Source organism: Mustela putorius, unplaced genomic scaffold, assembly GCF_011764305.1.
Source record: "Mustela putorius furo isolate JIRA1106 unplaced genomic scaffold, ASM1176430v1.1 tig00003859_pilon_pilon_pilon, whole genome shotgun sequence".
Taxonomy (NCBI): domain Eukaryota; kingdom Metazoa; phylum Chordata; class Mammalia; order Carnivora; family Mustelidae; genus Mustela; species Mustela putorius.
In genome coordinates, this window is record NW_025422011.1 from 3,037,456 (window position 1) to 3,056,749 (window position 19,294).

The following is a 19,294-nucleotide window of genomic DNA, read 5'->3' on the forward strand; positions in this document are numbered from 1 at the left end:
ATTGTGGCTCCGGTCATGATTTCAGGGTTCCAGGATCAAGCACAGGCTCCATGCTCAGTGTGGAGTCTGCTTGAGGATTCTCTCTCTCTCTCCCTCCCTCTGCCCCTCAACCCTGCTTGCGCACACATTCTCTTTCTCTCTCAAATAAATAAACCTTTGAAAATAAATAAATACATTTAAAAAAGAAACTTCTGATGGAAAAACTGAGATGAAATGATGAACTGCCTTGAGCAATATAATGTGTGTTTTTACTTGAAATGTACTATTAGGTACTATTAGGTCAGATTTCTACTTGACATCAAATGAGACCAAACAAGATGCCTCTGAGGTCCAGGATTTCGTGAGGCAGTCATCTATCAGAAAGAACAGTCTTCGGGAAGACCTCTGCATCTCAGGTGTAGCCCTTACCAGCCACGGTGTCTTGAACAAGTCAGTCACTTTCAACCTATTCCTTCCACTATAAAGACAGAATAACGACCCTGCCCTCCCACGGCTGACTGTGAGGATGAACAGGAATGCCCCAAGCCGCACAGTGCCTGGCACACAGGAGACATCCACTCAGTGCCTGGCACACAGGAGACATCCACTCATTGTTAGCCCAGACTTCCTCTGAACGTTTGTGTCTATCTACAGAATCAAAGGACTTCTTCTGAGCCTTCAGTGTAAGGGTGGCCAAGTGGGCCATGTAGACCTGGCATATTACTCTGGTAATCCAGTGGCATGCCCTCAGTTTGCACCTTCTGTATCCACTTTTAGATCACCAGGACCCCTACAATAACCCTCCAGAACACACACAATGGAGCGCACAAATGAGACAAAAAGTACACGGAACGTAGCCCGTGCTAATCTCACAAAGTAACAAACAGCTCCTCCTTTTGCAATACGTACAGAAAACAGGCTGGCTGCCTTGGTTAAGAATGAATCACTACCCTGGATGGGATTTGGACTTTCACTTGGCGCGTGGGTACAGCATGCTCTGCCCACAGACGGCTTTCCACAACTGTCCCCTAGCTATCTGAAGAATTACTCGAGACAATATCCACAAAGAACTAACCTGCCCTTGCCCTGTAAAGTCTTTCATGGACAAGTTTGAGGGAATGATGAAGGTCAAAGAGGATGATGTGGGGCGAAGATGGACATGGGACTGCCCGTCCCTGTTCTGAGTCAGGCCCCGGTAGCCAAAAGTCAGCCGGCGCAGAAGCCGTCTCCACCTCCACGGCCAGCTGTCTAGGCACTGTCGTCAGCACAACACAGGCCTCTAAAGAGAACTCCCAGTTTTTTGTTTTCACATTTTCAAATAAAATGGGCCTCCAAGAAAGGGAACTACCATTCTCTCGGGCTTCCGCATGCCTTCTGTGGAGGGAAGAAATAAAAAAATATGCATTATAATTACTCTCTGCCTTCAAGTGGGTAATTCCGATATGGGATGTTGAATGTTTCAAAAGTTAGGACAGAAGCATGAGAAAAATATGGGTGAGAAAAAAAAGAACATTTCCCCCCTCTTCCATTAGTATTTTCAAAAGAACAGATTTACTGTCCCATCTCTCTTTGAGCCTCGGACAAGGACCTAGTTCTTCTACATAAGCCTGAATCAGAGAACAGACAAAGTGTGATGATTTTCTTACCGTTGAGTGGTAATCTAAGTGGGTACAGTGGGCCTTAGTGCAAGGGACACGAGCTTCGGATCCACAGAGACCTGTGCTCATTTCTGGCTCTACACTTGCAGTTTTCCAATTCAGGCAAATCACACAACTAATCTGAGTTTCATTTTTGTAAAACGGGAATAAGAACAGCGTCCTTACAGGTTTGCCAGAAGGACGAGATAATACTCAGCACAGCTCCTGTTCGCGGGATTTAAAAGCTGTTTAATGCACGCCTATAAAAACAGCGTATCATTTTCATCTTCATAAATGGGTTCTTTTAAGTCTTATGGACGTCACTTCTCTCCTGACAGCCTGTAGAGGTGTAGACAGGAGGGTTGAAGAAGGACACAGTTCATACCTAGAGACCTTCGGGCTCTAATTCCATTGCTGAGGCCAAACGGGTCTCTTTTTTCCTTGCTCCTTCTAAATTCTAAGTGAAACTCTAAATTCTAAATGAGTTCAAAGAAAGACAGTGCGGCCTTGTACCTTATGTCTCATCCTGTGAATCTGTGGCGGGCAAAATAAAACTGTCACCTTCCGTCCACACAAAGCAGGCTAAAAAACAGGGGTTTTTTTAAACACATTGCTGAATTTATGAAAAACAAACAGCTGAGCCAGGTGACCTGATAACTTCACAGTCAGGAACTTCAGTCTAGCTCGAAGGAGAAAAAGAACTCCTTGTGTTCAGGATTTTTTAAAAAATGTGTATTGATTAACGGTTTTCTCCATGCTGGACGCCAAGAAAGATGCGAGCAAAGAGAATTTCTCCTCCAACTTGGCAAGGGTACTATACAATGATGAGGACGACTGAAGATGACCCCACGCCCAATCTGACAATCTCTGTCACAAATACAACCACAGACCAATGAAATAAATGGTCAGATTCCCTCTCCACCAACCTCAAGCTCACTTCAGGAATGCTCGGGCTGCTTGGTGTAGAGCGGGTGCACGTGATCGTAATTCCCCCGCAGTCCCTGAATTCGGCTCAAAAGCAAGGTGGCTGTGGCTTCTACTTCTCTGTTGCCTCCTCTGGCCATCGTGACTCACTCGGCCCGTCCCCTCCTGCCTGCTAACAACTCTGAAAGTCATAATCTGAAGCCGGGGAGCTCCTGAGGTCAATTCAAATTTAACACTGAAATCAGCTAAAACAGAAGGCTGAGTTAAACCTATCTGAAACGTACAATGTAATCGCTTCCTTCACAGGGAGGCCAGGGGCCAAGTCAAACAACCTCTATATCCATCAAGTTTGGAAATTGAAGAGTTGGGGAGGAGGAAGGCAGTGGCTTGCCTTTTTTTTTCTGTCAGAGCTCAAAACCAATGTGACGAAAGCTCACTGGAAATTTCTATTGCCTACTCTAAGTATTTACTTAAAGTTCAAACCCAGCAATTTAGACTTAAATGTAACCAAAAAAAAAAAAAGTATTTGGTTGGAGAGTGAAAAAAAAAAGTTGGTGGGGGGTGTGTGTGGGATTTCTGCCTGCATTAACCCTCCCAGCAGCAGACATGTTCACCACAATATTTATTTTAGTAAATGTACAGAAAGTGAAAAACATCACTTTTGCCTCTAGTATTTCAAAGCCTTGGACTTACTTTTTAAAAAATATATACACTACTAATGCCATACATACAGATTCTGATGGCTTTGCTGGCACGGAGGCCAGAGCTGACAGCCCCATTTACCAACTGAACAAACACCCCCCTGAAGATTAAACATGGTTCGTGCTCTCCCCAAACAACCACCCCGCCAGAGCCCAAGCGGAGACCTAAAAACCACTGCTGGAAAAAAAAATCTGGTTCAGTCTCTAAACGTGTCAAAACTGGGGCCTCATCACTTGAGGGCTCACTTTCCTCCCTAGAGCCAAAAATATTTCAAAAATAAACTAAGCTCCTGGTCATAAAATTAACCGCTACATCTTAGCAGGGTCTACCAAAAATTAAAACTGAACACCCAGCTCCAAAACCGAGGTTTGCGCTCGTGCTTCCTGTCACCCCCATGTCAGCACTTGGACCAAGAAGGCAAAAAATGATTCCTCCCTTCTTAGCTGTCCCCAATGATACCTGCCCAAAAGAAGGGACTTGAATTCACAATAAACCATTCACCTGAAGCCCAAAGTGGCCAGCCAGGGTTCGTAAGGCAGGAGAGGGCCCTTCTGCACGTGGCTCTGCCCCTCTGGGCGGGTGGGCTGCTGATGGGCTCCCTCGGAAAGCGGGCGGACTCCGTGTGCAGGACTGGACGCACCAGTGGGAATGCAGCTCGAAGCAGTGGCCTATTCCAGATCCCAGGAGGGCCACACAGCCTTCCTTCTCAAAATGCGACTCATCCTTTTTAAGCCAGAGACCAACGAGCAGCACCAAGCTGTCCGATCCACTTCCCTCTGGGCAAGACATGGGCCATGGCCCTCTCTGTGCCCCCACCCCCGGCACAGCTCCTGTTTATCTCTGCCTTTCCTTTCCTTCCTGTCCACTTCGTCCTTCTCCCCTGCTCCTTTTTTCCTTCTACCCCTTTCTTTCTCCTTTTTAAAGAGTCAAATAAATGAAACAAACAAACAAAAATCCAGGAAACTAGATGTTGGAGAGAAACAAACTAGGCATGAAAAGATAGTTAATGAGAAAAAGCACTGCTCTCTGGAGTGTAAAACAGGGCCTTCACTTAAAGTAGCTATTTTGTTTACTTAAATGATGGCTCCCTGAATAGAGAGAAAGTGTATGATTCTCTCAAGAGAACAAAATCCCACTAAGGAAGATTTCTTAAATGTCTCAAGAGGAACTAAAGAATTTTCTTGGGGCAAATTCTGATTTGCCTAACAGACAGCAAATGTTCTTCTTGCAGCCTAAACTAGAGATCTACTACTGGTAGTTTCCAAAGTAGACTATCCCGACTTCAGCATTACCAATTAAAAGGGAATAGCCATAAAAAGTGCAGATACTACTGTCAGGCAATAAACTAGACCTTATCGGTGATAGTGGTGCACATTACAAACTTCAAACTCATTCCTTGCTCTAATCCATCAGAAACTTCCTGGCTTTAATAGGCTATAAAGGGCAGGAGCTTTGAAGTCCCTGGGATTAGGATCAGTAATAGACAGACTGAATGAGAAACTAAATGCAGGTGGAACATACTCTATGCGTCCTGAACGAAAAACAAATCCAATTAATCAAACAGTCCTCAGCCCCAGCTGCCGGCACCAGCCAGCAGCGCACAGGGGTGGCCAGTCAAGGGACAAAGCGATTAAGGATGGACCAATGGGAACCTGAGTGAGCGCTCTCTTTAAGGAACTGATTCCAAGCCTGAAGAGGGCATGCTCTGCTGACATTCCCAATGGAAAGTGAAGCCGTCCTTTTTTTTTTTTTTTTTTTTCTTCCTGAAGCAAAGTGCAGTATCAGAGCCCAGATAAGGAAGGAGAAAACTAATGCCTTTTAAACTGAGTTTTCATGTAAACAGTCAGTTGAGATGGCTGAGAGAAGCTGAGCTCTGTTTTCCCAAGGCTGCTGGCCTTTGATCCAGCTGATTCCTAAGCTCTCAAACACTTGTGGCTACAGCGCATGCCATGGGCTTGGGGTTAAATGGGCCACCCCAGAACAAGAATGAGATGACTGAGAAAACTGGGGTCATGCTGCCTCAGAAATGGCATTGTTGTTGACAAAGCAGGACAACTCATTTAAACCTAAGGACGCAAATAATTTGGCCATCCAAAACCCAATCCAGCTGAGAGCTGTGCTAACACCCAGACCAAGTCTTTCCTGAACAGACCATTTTCCCACTCTTCTTACCTTCTGGGGGGTTTTTATTCTGGTTATTCCAGACGACCAGCAGCTTGGATAGACTGGGCACCTTGGACACCTCGGTGATGACCCGGAAGAGGCTCTCCACTCGGTCATACGTGAGGACGATGGCAGTGAAACCTTGCGACTGTGGCGGGATCAGCGGGAGGAAGAGTGGGTTGCTCACGCTGCTCCACTTCTGCAAGGCAACAGGTTCATGTGGGTCAGTGAAGGATCTAGTCACCATGGGGCGGATCTCTTTTGCAATGTTGTCCATAAACCAGGATGTGGGAGATTTAGTGACTTTAACATGACCAACCCAAGAGCTAAAGCAACTATTCAGTCTTCTTTTCCCCAAAACTTGTATTGACTCTCTTTAATTAACTTGAGCTATGAGGTCACCCAGGTAGGAGCAGAGAATTTTTGTAGCTGAGAAGAGATATCTAGTTAAACACAGCAGATTAAACTCGTACATTGAGCTCCATTCTCTCCTGAAGCCAACTCAAGGGACAGTAGATACAAAGTACAAATGGACAATGACAGTGAAATGAGAGAAAAGACACAACAGGGATGAGCAGTATCGACGGGCTTTAGAAAGACTAGGAGGGACCAGAGAAGTGGTAACAGAGCAGGAGAACGAGGGCAAAAGCTAAGTAGCCACACAGAGGTGCCAACAAAGGAACCAAGTCCAAACCGTTGAACTCCACAAAGGCTCAGAAATCAGCTCAGCAGGAACCTGGGGTAAGAGAAGGGGCAGGGTTGAAAACAGGAAGGCTGGTTAAAAACATGTATAAGGAGCAGAGAGACCCAGATCCACAAACCTCTGCTTCACGCAGCCACTCAGCCAGAAAACTCCTCTTGCTGCCCACCCCTACAGGAGCGGGGAGGCCTATTCTCTGAGGAACTGAAGCTCTGGGCGTGGAAACATGGCCACAGCAGAGAGGAAAATGGCAGTCAAAGTCTATCTTGGGAACGATGACCCACCTGCCCTCCTTCCCCTCAAAGTCCCCAAACACTGGCAGCCATCGGCTTAGATTCCCCCTCCACCATTGGACAGTGACACCCTAAGCGCAGGAGGCTTGTCCTTGCACCCAGAGCTGCCTTCCAGTCGGGTTTTCAGTGCTTTGCTGGTAGTTATAAACAGATCCTAGAATCACAGTCGTCTCAAGAACATCTTCAGCATAATGACAGAAACCAAACGAACAAATAGAAAAAGAGGAACTCAGAGGACACAAGAGACAACAGAAGACGCAGAAGGAAATTAAAACAACATCAATGACAAATTATATTCTCAGGAAGAAAATTTTATCCATGAAATAAGAATAAACTGCTATTTTTATTTTAAAAGATCTATCAAAGAACAGGAAAGAACTCTTGGACATTAAAAATAGAATAGCTTAATTTTTTTTTTTTTTTAAAAAGCAGGATTAAAAGAAAAAGGTAATCTATTCTAGTCTTGTGAACAAAAGGCAAAGATGAAAAACAGCTCAGAGAAAATGAGAAAATCCAGGAGGTCCAACATCCACCTAATAGGAGGTTCCTGAAAAAGAAAACAGAATACAGAAGAAACAAGGCTATCAGAGAAATTAAATAAATTATTGGAACAAAAGATAGAAATGATGTGAATTTTCAGATTGGAAGGGCCCAATAGGTAATTAGCACATTGAGTCTGGAAGAAAAAAAAAAAAGACAAAAAGCAAAACAACAGAAAATCTATCAAAGCACATCATTTCTGACACTGTGAATAAAGAGTGTGAATATACAAAATGCCTAAATCTAGGTGACGAGTTCTAGGTGTGAGTTCACTGTACATTCTTGCAACTTCTCTGTAAGTTCAAAATTTTCTCAAAATCAGGTTTAAAAAGTAATGAAGGAAACTCAATTTCTTTGCTTATCATTAAAACATTAAGTACATTTCAATGCGGTGATACAAGCAAAAATGTTTTTGTACTGATAATAAGATTAAAACATTTTCATGTTTTTTTAAAAGATTTTATTTACTTATTTGACAGACAGAGATCACAAGTGGGCAGAGAGAGAGAGGGAGGAAGCAGGCTCCCTGCTGAGCAGAGAGAGCCCGATGCAGAGCTCGAGCCCAGGACCCTGAGATCATGTCCTGAGCCGAAGGCAGAGGCTTTAACCCACTGAGCCACCCAGGCGCCCCAACATTTTTATATTTTTAAACAGCTTTTTTGGAGATATAATTAAATGTTTTTGGTATATTATGTAAGTTTTTAAAAACTGTGGTAAAATAATGTGAAACTTGCATTTTAGCCATTTTTAAGTATATAGTTCAGTGGTGTGAATTACCTTCACATTTATACGTTATTATGTGAAAAGCCCGGGACCAAACTTCATCTCTGCTAGAAGGTGGCTGGACACGAAACATCCTACTGTTACTCTGGCCGCTTAGTCTCCCGTCCTCTGGGATTCCCAAGGTCCCCCATCAGCCTCACCCTTATCACTGATGGACACCCATCACCACATAGAGGACAACAGCTGTTTGCCAGATGTAACAGTGTGGGACAGGAAATGTACACAAACACATGGAATACACATGGGATGGGAACTCAAAGAGACTGAATGGGATTCCAGGAGTCCTAATGTAATCAGGATATTAAAGCCAAAATGTCCACAAGAGGCCATAATTAGATTTCACAGCCGTGAGACACAATAAGAAAGGCTGACTTTGTTTCCATGACCTCACGCTTTGACTTTAAGCTGCAGGGTCAGGAACGTACCGAAATTTTAGCACTGGTACCCTAGCATCTCATCACATTGGTAGGACCCCCTTTTAGTTATCTACGCCACAGCTTATTTCTCATACCTTCCTGACCTTTATGGAGACGAAGTCAGTAAGCAGCCCCGTGCTTCAGTTACAGCTAACCCCGAAAGTGCAGTCTCTCCGCCGTCACCATCCCAGGCCGGTCATTCACTCCTCCCCACACAGTACTCTCTTACGCTTGAAAAACACCATTTTAAATGAAAAAGACACAAAAGCCGAGTTTCTGAGGTGCTGTAATGTGTGTGAAAGCTTTACTGAGCACCTAAGTGTTAGGCGCTAAGTGTCATGTCTCATCTGAGCTGCCCAACAACCCCCAAGCCAGATATGGTTATTCTCGTTTTACAGAAGATCAAACTATAGGCTTAAACATAGTGAATGATGCCTAATCCTTTGCTTCACCAGTCAAAAAAAGAAAGAGAGAAAGAAAGTCAGAAGGGAAGGGAGGGAAGAGAAAATGACGTGATGATGTTCAAGGTCTGGCTTCCGAACACCGTGGTGGAGGCCATGGCCCACCCTTGAGCCCTCCTGCCCTGAGTCCCAGGTAGGTACCGCCATTTTGTAAACTCTGGAAACCAGAACTGTGGGGAACGCCAGAGTTTATTACTTCTAACTCTTCTCTGAGACAAAAATGCTGGAAGTTCTTTATCCTTGATAATCATGTGTGGGCCAATAAGCCAGAGATCAACCCAAACACTATGACTTCAGAAGGTACATGGAATAAAACTCACCGAATATATAACACTGACACAAAGGAAACACATAAATTAAAAAAGGTCAATACGCCTCTAACGCAGAAGGAAAAACTATTAAAACTCCAACAAAATGGGGTCTGTTCTTCAGGAGAAATGGGGAATGCCAACACACTTGAATGCCTGTATGACATTAAAAGGAGAGGAAAGTTCCCTGAGAGCCGCGAAGCTTGGTTTCAGAAAATGAATCCCTTGGAATTTCAACGGAGGCACCCCCTGAGGGGCATCAGAGCTCTGATTTCAAGGCACTGCCAGGAGAAGGAACCAGAGTCTCTGGCAAGATGACCGATCTGTTCTCATCCTGTTTGCCAGCTCTGTCCGCGATTCCGATGACTGTGGAAGGGAAGGAGGGGAGGTAGGAATGGGTGGGTGGGAAGCAGACAGTTACTTGTCTTGGTGCTCAGTTTTTCCACACTCCTCACTTGCATACCAGATAGGGCGTGAAAACTGGGGAAGCAGAAAAGGCAGCATCAAGGGGAGACAGAGGAGGCAAAGGAGCATAACAAGGTCTGAAAAACCAACACTTCCCGTAAAAGGCAGACGTTGAGATGAACACAGACGTTAACACAGAAGCTGCTGAGCATCTGTTTCCTAGGACACAGGCCTGGTGCTCTACTGCAGGATGTGCCGACGGGGTGGAGGCAAATGACTTCAAACAGTGAGTCGGCACATTTGGGGTCAGTTTGGGAATCACGTGTCTTGAACATAATTTCAGGCTCTTTCGCTTACCAGCTGTGTGACCTGGGCGAAGCACTTAACCTCTCTTGCACCTCAGTGTCCATAACTGCGATAATAACGACTACTTTTCCTGATATGAGATATAATAATAATAATAATTTCTAATAATGTTAATCAACATTTAATTATGATTTCTTAACAAGCCAGAAGTTGTTAATGAAAGTAAATAGTTAGTAGATGGAAAGTACATCACACTACAAGCACATCTGGTAAATGGTCGCCCACGGCTGATCCTGCAGGAGTAATCGTTTCTCTGGGCTTTCCTTTCCACGGTTCCTACAAGCGGGAGGGCAACCATGAGGTCTCTTCCAGCAACAAGTTTGAATGACTTGTTGACTTATCATGACTTGACCTTATCATGATTCACGGTCCTAGTTTATCTGGATTCTCTACCTCTATTTCCTCTCCAAATACACTGTTTTTATTTTCACAGTTTCCTCTTTTCCTTCCTGTTCTTTATATTTTATCTCGAGAGCTCCAAGACAGCAAGAGCCGTAGCTGTTACAACAGCTTGTACTTAGCCAGTGCCCAGCACCACTCAATAAAAACATGCTCGAGAATGGGTAAGTTAAACCCCATGACCCAGGCAGGTCCTGCTCTTTCTGTCCTCTTTATGTACAGATGTGAACAGGTGAGGTACATGCAAATAAGGGACGTCATGAGTTCTGAATGTAATTTCTAACTTAGTTCACTCATTTTAAAGCACCTACGAGAACCTCAGTGGGCCAACTATTCCAAAGAAGGGCAGGATGGGGAGAGTCCACAGAGAGTTTGCATTTAGACCCTGCCATGTACTAGTTCTGTGACGTGTAAAGCTCCTCCTGTGTTGATTTCCTCATCTGCAAAACGAGGACCATGATGGCACGCGTCTCCCAGGGCGACGTGACAAATGAGGTCGGCCCACGAGCGATGAGCGCTCAGCACAGAGCTCCGTGAACCGTACTTTACACCAAATACAAAATCGCCCAGCTCTCTCCATTCGTATTCTTCTTGCCTGCCAGAACACCGGTGTCACCAATTCAACAATCACCCCTACCGATCGTATTTCTGGTGCACTTCCTGAGCTCATACGGGTTCACCTGGAAGAGTCTCACGGATGCCGGGACAAACACAGCCTTCCCCCTCAACATGCTCGTCATCTGGTGGGGCAGACAGCTCAGTGAGATAACCAGCCCTGGCATAGGTATTCCAGTCCTATGGGAGTGTAAAGGTCTACACAGCAGTCTCGCCCCCTCAGAGGAGATGAGGAGGGCCCGCTGCATCGGTCCAGCGTCAGTGGGCGAGTGCTGGCAAACTGAGTGAGCAGTCTTGCTAAGACCCCTTCACCAGATCCGGAGAGAAGGAAGGAGAGCGGGAAATGAGAGGGACCGGCCAGGCCGCCAAGGCCACAGCGTGAAACGCCTTGAATGGGGGAAGGTTTTGTAAGTCACATGATTAGCTTTCCACGGATTTCTTTCGTAACTTTCTTTTCCCGAGTATTGTTTTTTCCGATAAGTGAAAATGGCTAACTTTATGTTCTATTTCAAAAGGTCAGAAAGAGGAAATGCTGATCTGCAGCTAGGTTTCTGTGCCAATTGCTTTTCCCCTCCTTGAACATAATCCCATTTGCCTTTGGAGCACAGTGACAGCGTGGAGAAAGGCAGCTTTAATTGGGGTATGCGCCTTCACACAGACACTCCACTCCACTGGGGTAAGGTCAACAAACTAACCCCCAGAGAAAAAAAACTTAGCGGAGAAGGACATTTCAGAAACAGCATTTAGTCACCTCTGAAATACCTTTAAGAGCTACCCCCTGCTGGCTGACCAAAGAGAGTGTCTACAGTCTGGGACCTCTTGACCCCACTTTCTGCAGGAAATCAAGCAAATTTAAACCTCCATAATTTACTCAAGACTCTGACTTCTGCCAGGGAAAAGGCAAACAATGCTGGCAATTAACTCCGTTGCCTGATTAGATCTCCATCGTGGCAAGACAGGGCATGAAACCAGGCACCCAGCGCTGGTGACCCGAAAAAAAAGGCGAAACCCACTTATTACAGCTGCACCGTCTGCATCTTGGCTATCGATACCACTCTCAAACCTACACAGTGCAACTGTTCACTCCAAGATGGGAGGAGAGGTATGCATCATTCTGCCAGAACACTGGCAGTTGGCCAAAATACCTTGTCCATCTCTCGCCCATCCTCCCGAACTTCACTTCTCACTCCCACAACAGATATTCATTATGGAACCTTCAATAAGAAATCCAGATTGTTCAACTGCAGTCACATAAAAGCAATCCACAGTAGCTACGACAACTGTCAGGTCACAATCCTAGCTTTTGTATTGCTTATTCTGGAAAGCTCTGGTGAATGAGCGAGCAGTGAGCAGACTAAGTAGAGAGAGAAAGTCGTGGGTTTGGGTTTCAAGGTGCCTCATAGAAAGGCCCTGGGAGGCTAGGCATAAAGTCAACTTGCAGGGCAAAGTTCCTTCAAGAAAGAAACTCAAACTAGGTGTGCCTTTGGCAATCTCCCACAAAGAAAGTTGTCTGGACCCTTCTTACAATCTTGCTCCCCCCCCCTTTTTTTTCCTTCAGTTGAAAGGTCACAGTAGCCCTATATGAGCTTAACCAAAACCATTCTAGCCAAGGTCACCTACCATACAGACAGTGGAGAAGATAGGAAGCAAATGGCCTTTGCTAAGCATCCTAAAATGTTCTTGCTGAACTACTCGAGGATTATAAAATCAAGAGTGAGAAAAACCACATTCCATTACCAACTAAAGGGCTCTTTCAACCTAAACCAACCAAATTCCAGACAGAAGAACTCAACCTCAAAGAAGGATGGTTCAAAATTTAATTCCTGTTATGCACCATATCAGAGATATTTTTTAAAATGTCACCACGTATAAATTCATGTGACAAGAAGAGCACTCAGCATCCCAGAATGAACCCACATTTCATTTACCTGAAGGTGTCTGCCTGAGCAGAAAAGTGAGAATTCAGAGGAGAAAGGAAGGCAGGAGAGGACAGGCTTGATATACAGAAGCTTTTGAGCCCCTGGTAATGAGGAGCCTTACCTATCCCTACCTTGATAGAAAGGGCAGTTTTCCTGCTTGTTTTGAAGTTATCAGCCCCTACCTCAATGTGGTTTCAATTATGAATTACCAGACTAAAAGGAGGGAAAAGCTTTGATTTATTCTTTTTTGCTCCAATTATGCATGATGTGTTTCCACTGAAGATTTTGAAAAGTATTTCATCATGCCTCTCATCCTGAAGTGGTCAAAGGGCAAAACCAAAAGGAGTTAACCCTTCCATTTCTCCTCTAGGTTCAAAGAGACTCCCTACCCACGGATCCGGGGCAGGGCCTCCGAAGCAAACCAAGCCAGGAAAGGGTTAAGCATTAGCATCATATTACTAACGTGCATAAGGGTGGTGTCCCCTGTCCAAAATGGTGAGATGATATTTATGTTAATGGTTACTGGGAGATTTGAAAGGGGCAATCAGTAACGTGGCCCACGTTACCTTAACCATTAAGCCTCTACGGCCCCAACTACTGGCAGCACACACTCTTACTGGGCCTGCATGGCCTTTAGAAACCGGAGAAGCACAGAGACCCAAGGCCAGTCTTCAAGCAGGCGCTCTTAGATCAAGGGAGAAAAGATTCGGCAACAAGTCAGAAGTTTACTCGTTGCGATCTATCTTTAACTCATTCCACCCATAAAAAAGAACTGATGCTTCACAAAAACAAGGATAACACCATAGCTAGATCTCACTGACTTCCCACTAAACAGACACATGACAGATGAAGAAAATCAAAGGCTAGAAATCCCCTTCGTGCTGCGGATTAACTAAGGGAGATACTAAGTTATCAACTTAGAATTCCTATAACTCACTTAGAGTAATTTGTTCATAAATACATTTTCTATATGGTGGAACTGGAATGAGCCTAACCACATCTGGGTGCACCAGGAAAATAGGGACTGTGACTCGCTGACATCCAAAGAAATTGAGCCAGAGACATAACTCAGGGTCACAGGAGCATGGGGCAAGCGATTTCTACCATTAGTCTGCCTTTTTCTTCCAGGGAAGTTTAAGGACTTCTCTTTTTCTTTGGTGTACCTCAGTTTCCTTATGATGATCCTGCTTGTGGTTTCTAGGTCTTGCCGAATCTGAGGTCTGGTATCATTCAACAGTTCTGGAAAGTTCTCAACGACTACCCTTTCAAAGCACCTCCTTCCTCCCTCCCTCCCCCTCCCTCTCTCTCTCTCTCTCTCCTCCTTCTGGAACTGATTAGACCTTGCCCCTCCATTCTCCGCATCACTTCACTCTTCTGTCGCTTTGAGCTGCATCTGAACAATTTCTTTGAATCCAACAATCTAATCTAATCCAATAATCAAAGTCCTTGAAGATGTGTTTCTGCTGGTTCTCACTCATGATGTCTCCTCATTTCTGTATGATCTTACGGGTTTTAACTGTGAGCTGCTCATTTCCTTAGATACTTTATTTGTAAGAATTATATGAGACCCAGATTGAAGACGAACTACTCAAGAGAGGGTCTGTGTCTACTTCTGCTGCTTCCTATCAATTCAGGGCCACTTCTAATGAAATTCTCCTCAGAAGGCTTATCTGGACCACACAGTTGTATGAATTGGGACAAGAAACCATGTGAAGGTGGCTTCTCACTGTAGTTATCAGCAGAAGGGCCACTACAAAAGCTATTTCTCTTTACCCTTACAGTAAATATCTAGACTTTTAGTTTCCTGGCTTCTCCAGGAAGCTCTTTTTTGAGTCCCCAACTTGCACAGGCCACAGGCTTTCCATCCCACTCCCGTGTCCCACTCTCTAGAGCAAAAGCTCCAGGTCATCAAACTGTGAAAATCTCCATGGCAAAAGCTGACTCTGGCTCCTACTCACCTGCCAGGACACCTGGTTCCACTTTGTTTTCTGACTCACTCACTTTGTGAGTCAACAAATACCTCACTTTCAGGCTCGTTTGGCCAAGGAGTAACGCTGCTCTATAATACTTCATTCAGAACATTAGCCGTTCAGTCAGGAAGATCATTAAGCGTGTCTTGTCCATCACAAAGCCAGTGACAGAAGTCTTTCTCTAGTCACACTGTTGACCTAATTATTTGCTGTTGTGTTCCCTATTTAATTGGGGTGCCAAGTTTGTGAGCCAGATAGAAACACGAACATACGGCAACATCTTCTAACAGATGGAATGATGGACTTCCGACTCCATGTCCTCTTTTATGAAATCGAATGATGGGGAGATGGCTCTTAAGTAAGTCACACTTTCTTTACCTGTAAGAATGAAGCTAACAGAATGTTCACTCTTGGGGTCTTAAGTACTGAGCAATGGAAAATACATGACAGGGCCTATCTGGAAATGGAAACAAACACAAGACCGCTGTCCCGTGAATTTCAATTTTCCCCACCAGGGTTCTACCCGCTTCCAAAATTTGTTTCCATGTGATAAAACCTTATGTTAACAAAACTTTTCTTTTTACAGTGCTACACCACTTCCAAAATTCTTCCACATATGTTATTTCATTAAGCTCTCATAATAATCCTGCAAAGTGAGTAAAAACCCCATTTCTCAGATAAGGATAACAAATTTTGAAGCACAAGGTCAAGTTAATAAATGGCTTTGAACCGCAAGGTTTGATTCCAAAATGTCCTTTTCAGTGGTCTTGATTAGTCCTTGGTAATCAGCCACTACGCTGCACTCTTCTCCTAAAGCAGTTATTAACCCTAAACCCATCCTACGGATGAGCGGTGTGCTACAAAGAGAGATTCTGTAAGCAACCTCAAGTCACTGGGCTCATCACCAGGAGAGAAGGGATGAAAATGTGCAGTTCAGGAATTTCTGAGCTCTAGTTAGCTTACTGGAGACTCACAGGTTAAATCCATCTGAATGCCTCTCTAAAAATTCCAGCTATTATCTGAGTTTCAGCTACTTAAATTTTTCCTTTATATAACACTGAAATTCACATTTGGCTAAATGCCTGCCCTCTTCTGTAAAGCCAAACTACTGTCAAGAAGAGCAGGAAGGGTTGCCACTGATTGCTTTTCAGGTAGTAGAGGAAAAAGTTGACATTTCATCCTCCTCTTGGTTGGAAAGGAAGCCAATCATTTATAAGAACCCTTGTCTGGCCGCGGCTTCCATCAGTGGGATGGACAGAAGCCAGTTAAATGGCTCAACATAAGCCATATTAAAAGAATTTGGAATGAGCAAAGAGTGGGTTCCATATGCTGATGCTTTTAATAATTCATGAGTTCTATCAGTCTGCAAGTAATAAATTTCACTAAACATGTCTACGGTAAGATAGTTTTAAGATATTGTTAATCAATTAAGTGGGTGAATACAAAAAAGTAGGGGCAAAAGTAACACATCATTGATTTTTATTGGTTCCTAATTCGATATAGTAAAAATAACAGCTTAGCTGCTTGATAGGTCAAAAGATTTATTTTTAGGACATGGTCTTTAAACGCATAACCCATCCCTAGATCTGTTACTTGAAAAGTATACTGTAAACTCTTAAAAGTTATGCTTTAATGAAAAAAACCAGTGATTTATTTGATTCAAATAAATAAGGCTGATCTATCATCTGAAGTTTTCAAGAATGTCAATGGTGAAACTACCACTTCTCATGAGAGGTAATACACATTTCCAATTTCATTGGACTCTCCTATAGTTGGAATAGTCTGATAGTTGGAAAGAGAGTTTTATTCTCTGGCCCAGGCATAAAAATGTTTGCCAGCCAGCTACGGTATGGAGGAGGACTTCACCAGCTTGGTAAACAGAAACTCTTGAAAAAGATGAAGTTACAGCTTGTGGCATCTAAGCACAAAACACCAACACGGGTACGGCCTAGAAAACCAAACCTTCTGTGTGGTTCGGAGCTGAGTGGAGTACAACACCATCATTCAAGCTGATACAATTTGGAAAGAACAACCTCTACAATGTAGTAATTTCTGAATTCTTAATTTCTCTGGAATTCAAGTAAGGCATATGCTTAGTCTCCTCTGTCTTATCTCTGCTTCCTCCTGCAAAAAAGGAAAGGCATGAACCTATGAGGGCAAAAGGAGACAAGAGTGGATGAGAATTCAACACATCTTGGGAGGTGAAACAGATGACGTTTCTTGCTATCCAACACAGAGAAATGTAGGATGAAATGTAACAAAACTTCAGAATATATAGCTGAGGCCAGGGGACATGGGAACTCTGAGGCACCAAAGATGAAAAAAAAAAACAGCAATCAGGAGCCGAACACACAGGAGGGACTGGCACTGTGGAACCCTGAGGAAGGCAGAAGTAGTTTGCTCTTGGTGCCACATGGGTTTAAGGTCCACGCCAGAAGAGAGGGACAATGGCTTTGGGCACAGTACATGAGGGAACTAGAAGTGGGACATATATACAAAGGCAGAATCCTTCGGTGAAAAGGTGGTCCAGAATGTCATCCCCTCATAGATGGAGGCAATAAAAAACACTTATCTTTTTCAACCTGAGTTTGAGTTGGGGTGCTTCCAATGGAGACCAGCCCTCACAGAGGTTTGGGGTTTAAACAAAATCACCGTCCATAGTATGGAAACCTCCTATGAGAAATTAATGTTAAAAACTGATTTATCTCCTGGATAATTTTGGAACACCCAGCAGAAGCCAAAACAAACAAAGGAACAAGAATGAGCAAACCCTCTGGAGTAACACCCCATAGCCCAGGTGGCAAAGATTACCACAGGAAACCTTACTGAAGATGAACTCACATCCCAAAATTATAAAACATGTAAGGAAACAAAGCAACAAGAGCAACAGGCAGTTAGAAAAACGACAGGAACAGACCTTACAAGAAATTTAAAAACGGATCGCAGGAAAAGATCAAGAATCTCAAATAATTATAAAAGGATGAACTTTAAAATACACAGTTTTTAAAAAGACGCTCTGAAAAAAAAACCAGGCAGACAGATCTGAAAAATAATTAAACTGTTTCTAAAAATAACCACTGAAATTTAAATCTCAATGGATGAGTGAAAAAGAAATTAGTCACAGCTGAAGAGAACAGCAAAATCGATGTGAAACAATTACCCAGCGTGTAGTACAGAAAGATAAAAATGTGGGAAACGTGAGGGAAGAAAAACCTGAGAGACATAACAACAGGATGAAAGAGGTCTGACATACGTTCAACAGGAAAAGGAAAGATTTGTGAAAATGACAGATAATATTCGAAGAGAAAACAATGGAGAATTTTCCAAAACTGATTAAAGACATGAACTCTCAGGTCAAAGACAAAATAATTACTCTCAAAAGCAGATAGAAAGTGGGAATTACAGCCGTTCAGCAACCACTACAAAAACTGATTTGGGTGAGAAATCGTCAGTAGAGGCGACAACCAGCCAGGCAAAGTTTGAGAAGGAGCAGGGCATGTACATGGTCTCAAAGCATTTCCCCATTTGAGACGATGCATTTGAGACATATAATTTTTGTGATATTCCAGTCAAAAAGGCATAATTTGAATTTGAACAATTTTCAACTGAATGCATAAATTGATACAAAAGCATGAGACAAACCCAAATCAAGAGATGTCGAGAGACATCTTACAAAATAACTAACATGTTCTCTTAAACAGTATCAGTGTCGTGCAAGGCAAAGACTGAGAAGTTGTTCTAGAGTAAGGAGACATGGCAACTGGTGTAACACATGGTCTGGCTTTTTTTTTTTTTTTTGCTATAATGGACATTAGGATAATTGGCAAAATCTACATAAGGTCTATAGATTAAATAATATTATATCAATGTTTATTTCAGATAACTTTGATAACTGTACTGTCATTCTTTATGAGAAGTATTTAGGAGTAAAGGTGTGTCAGATCTGCAACTTTCAAATGGCTTAGGAGAAAAATAAATATAAACGTGTACACATACACAGAGAGAGAAAAGAATAAAGGGAATATAGTAAAACATTAACATTTGACAAATACTGTATAGCATGTACAGAAACTCTCTGTACTATTTTTGCAACTTTCAGTTTGAAATTATGTCAAAATAAAAAACAGAGAGAATTTTAGGGCTGTTTAAGCAAACAAACAAAAGGCAGAGCAACATAAAGTACCAAGAGAAACAAACAAACAAACAAAAGCTAAGCTTTTCAAGGATGACTAGAAGACTCAGAAATTGAAGGACTGGAGGGACTAGGGGGAGCCTGGGTGGCTCAGTCGGTTAAGTGTCTGTCTAAGCTCAGGTCATGATCTCAGGGTCCTGGGACAGAGCTCCACGTTGGGCTCCACACTCAGTGTGGAGCCTGCTTCTCCCTCTCCCTCTGCTCCTCCCCACCCTCGTGTGTTCTCTTTTTCTGTCAAATACATCAATAAAATCTTATGTGGAACATAAGGAACAGCATGGAGGACATTAGGAAAAGGAAGGGAAAATGAAGGGGGGGGCATCAGAGGAGGAGACAAACCATGGGACACTATGGACTCCGGGAAACTGAAGCTTTTAGAGGGGAGTGGGATGGGGAGATGGGTGAGCCTGGTGGTGGCTATCAAGGAGGGCACGGATTGCATGGAGCCCTGGGTGTTATACGCAAACAATGAATCATGGAACACTACACCAAAAACTAATGATGTACTGTAATGGTGACCAA

The 19,294-nt window shown here is 43.5% G+C and overlaps 1 protein-coding gene across 1 annotated transcript in view; it reads right to left on the reverse strand.

Moving 5' to 3' along the window:
• The window catches only part of EXT2 (exostosin glycosyltransferase 2), a 141,160-nt gene that overhangs the window by 41,548 nt on the left and 80,318 nt on the right, over window positions 1-19,294 (reverse strand). Inside the window, exon 9 of the mRNA XM_004763195.3 lies at window positions 5,415-5,604. Within this exon, the coding sequence (XP_004763252.2) occupies window positions 5,415-5,604 (190 nt within the window). The remainder of the gene's footprint in view (window positions 1-5,414; window positions 5,605-19,294) is intronic.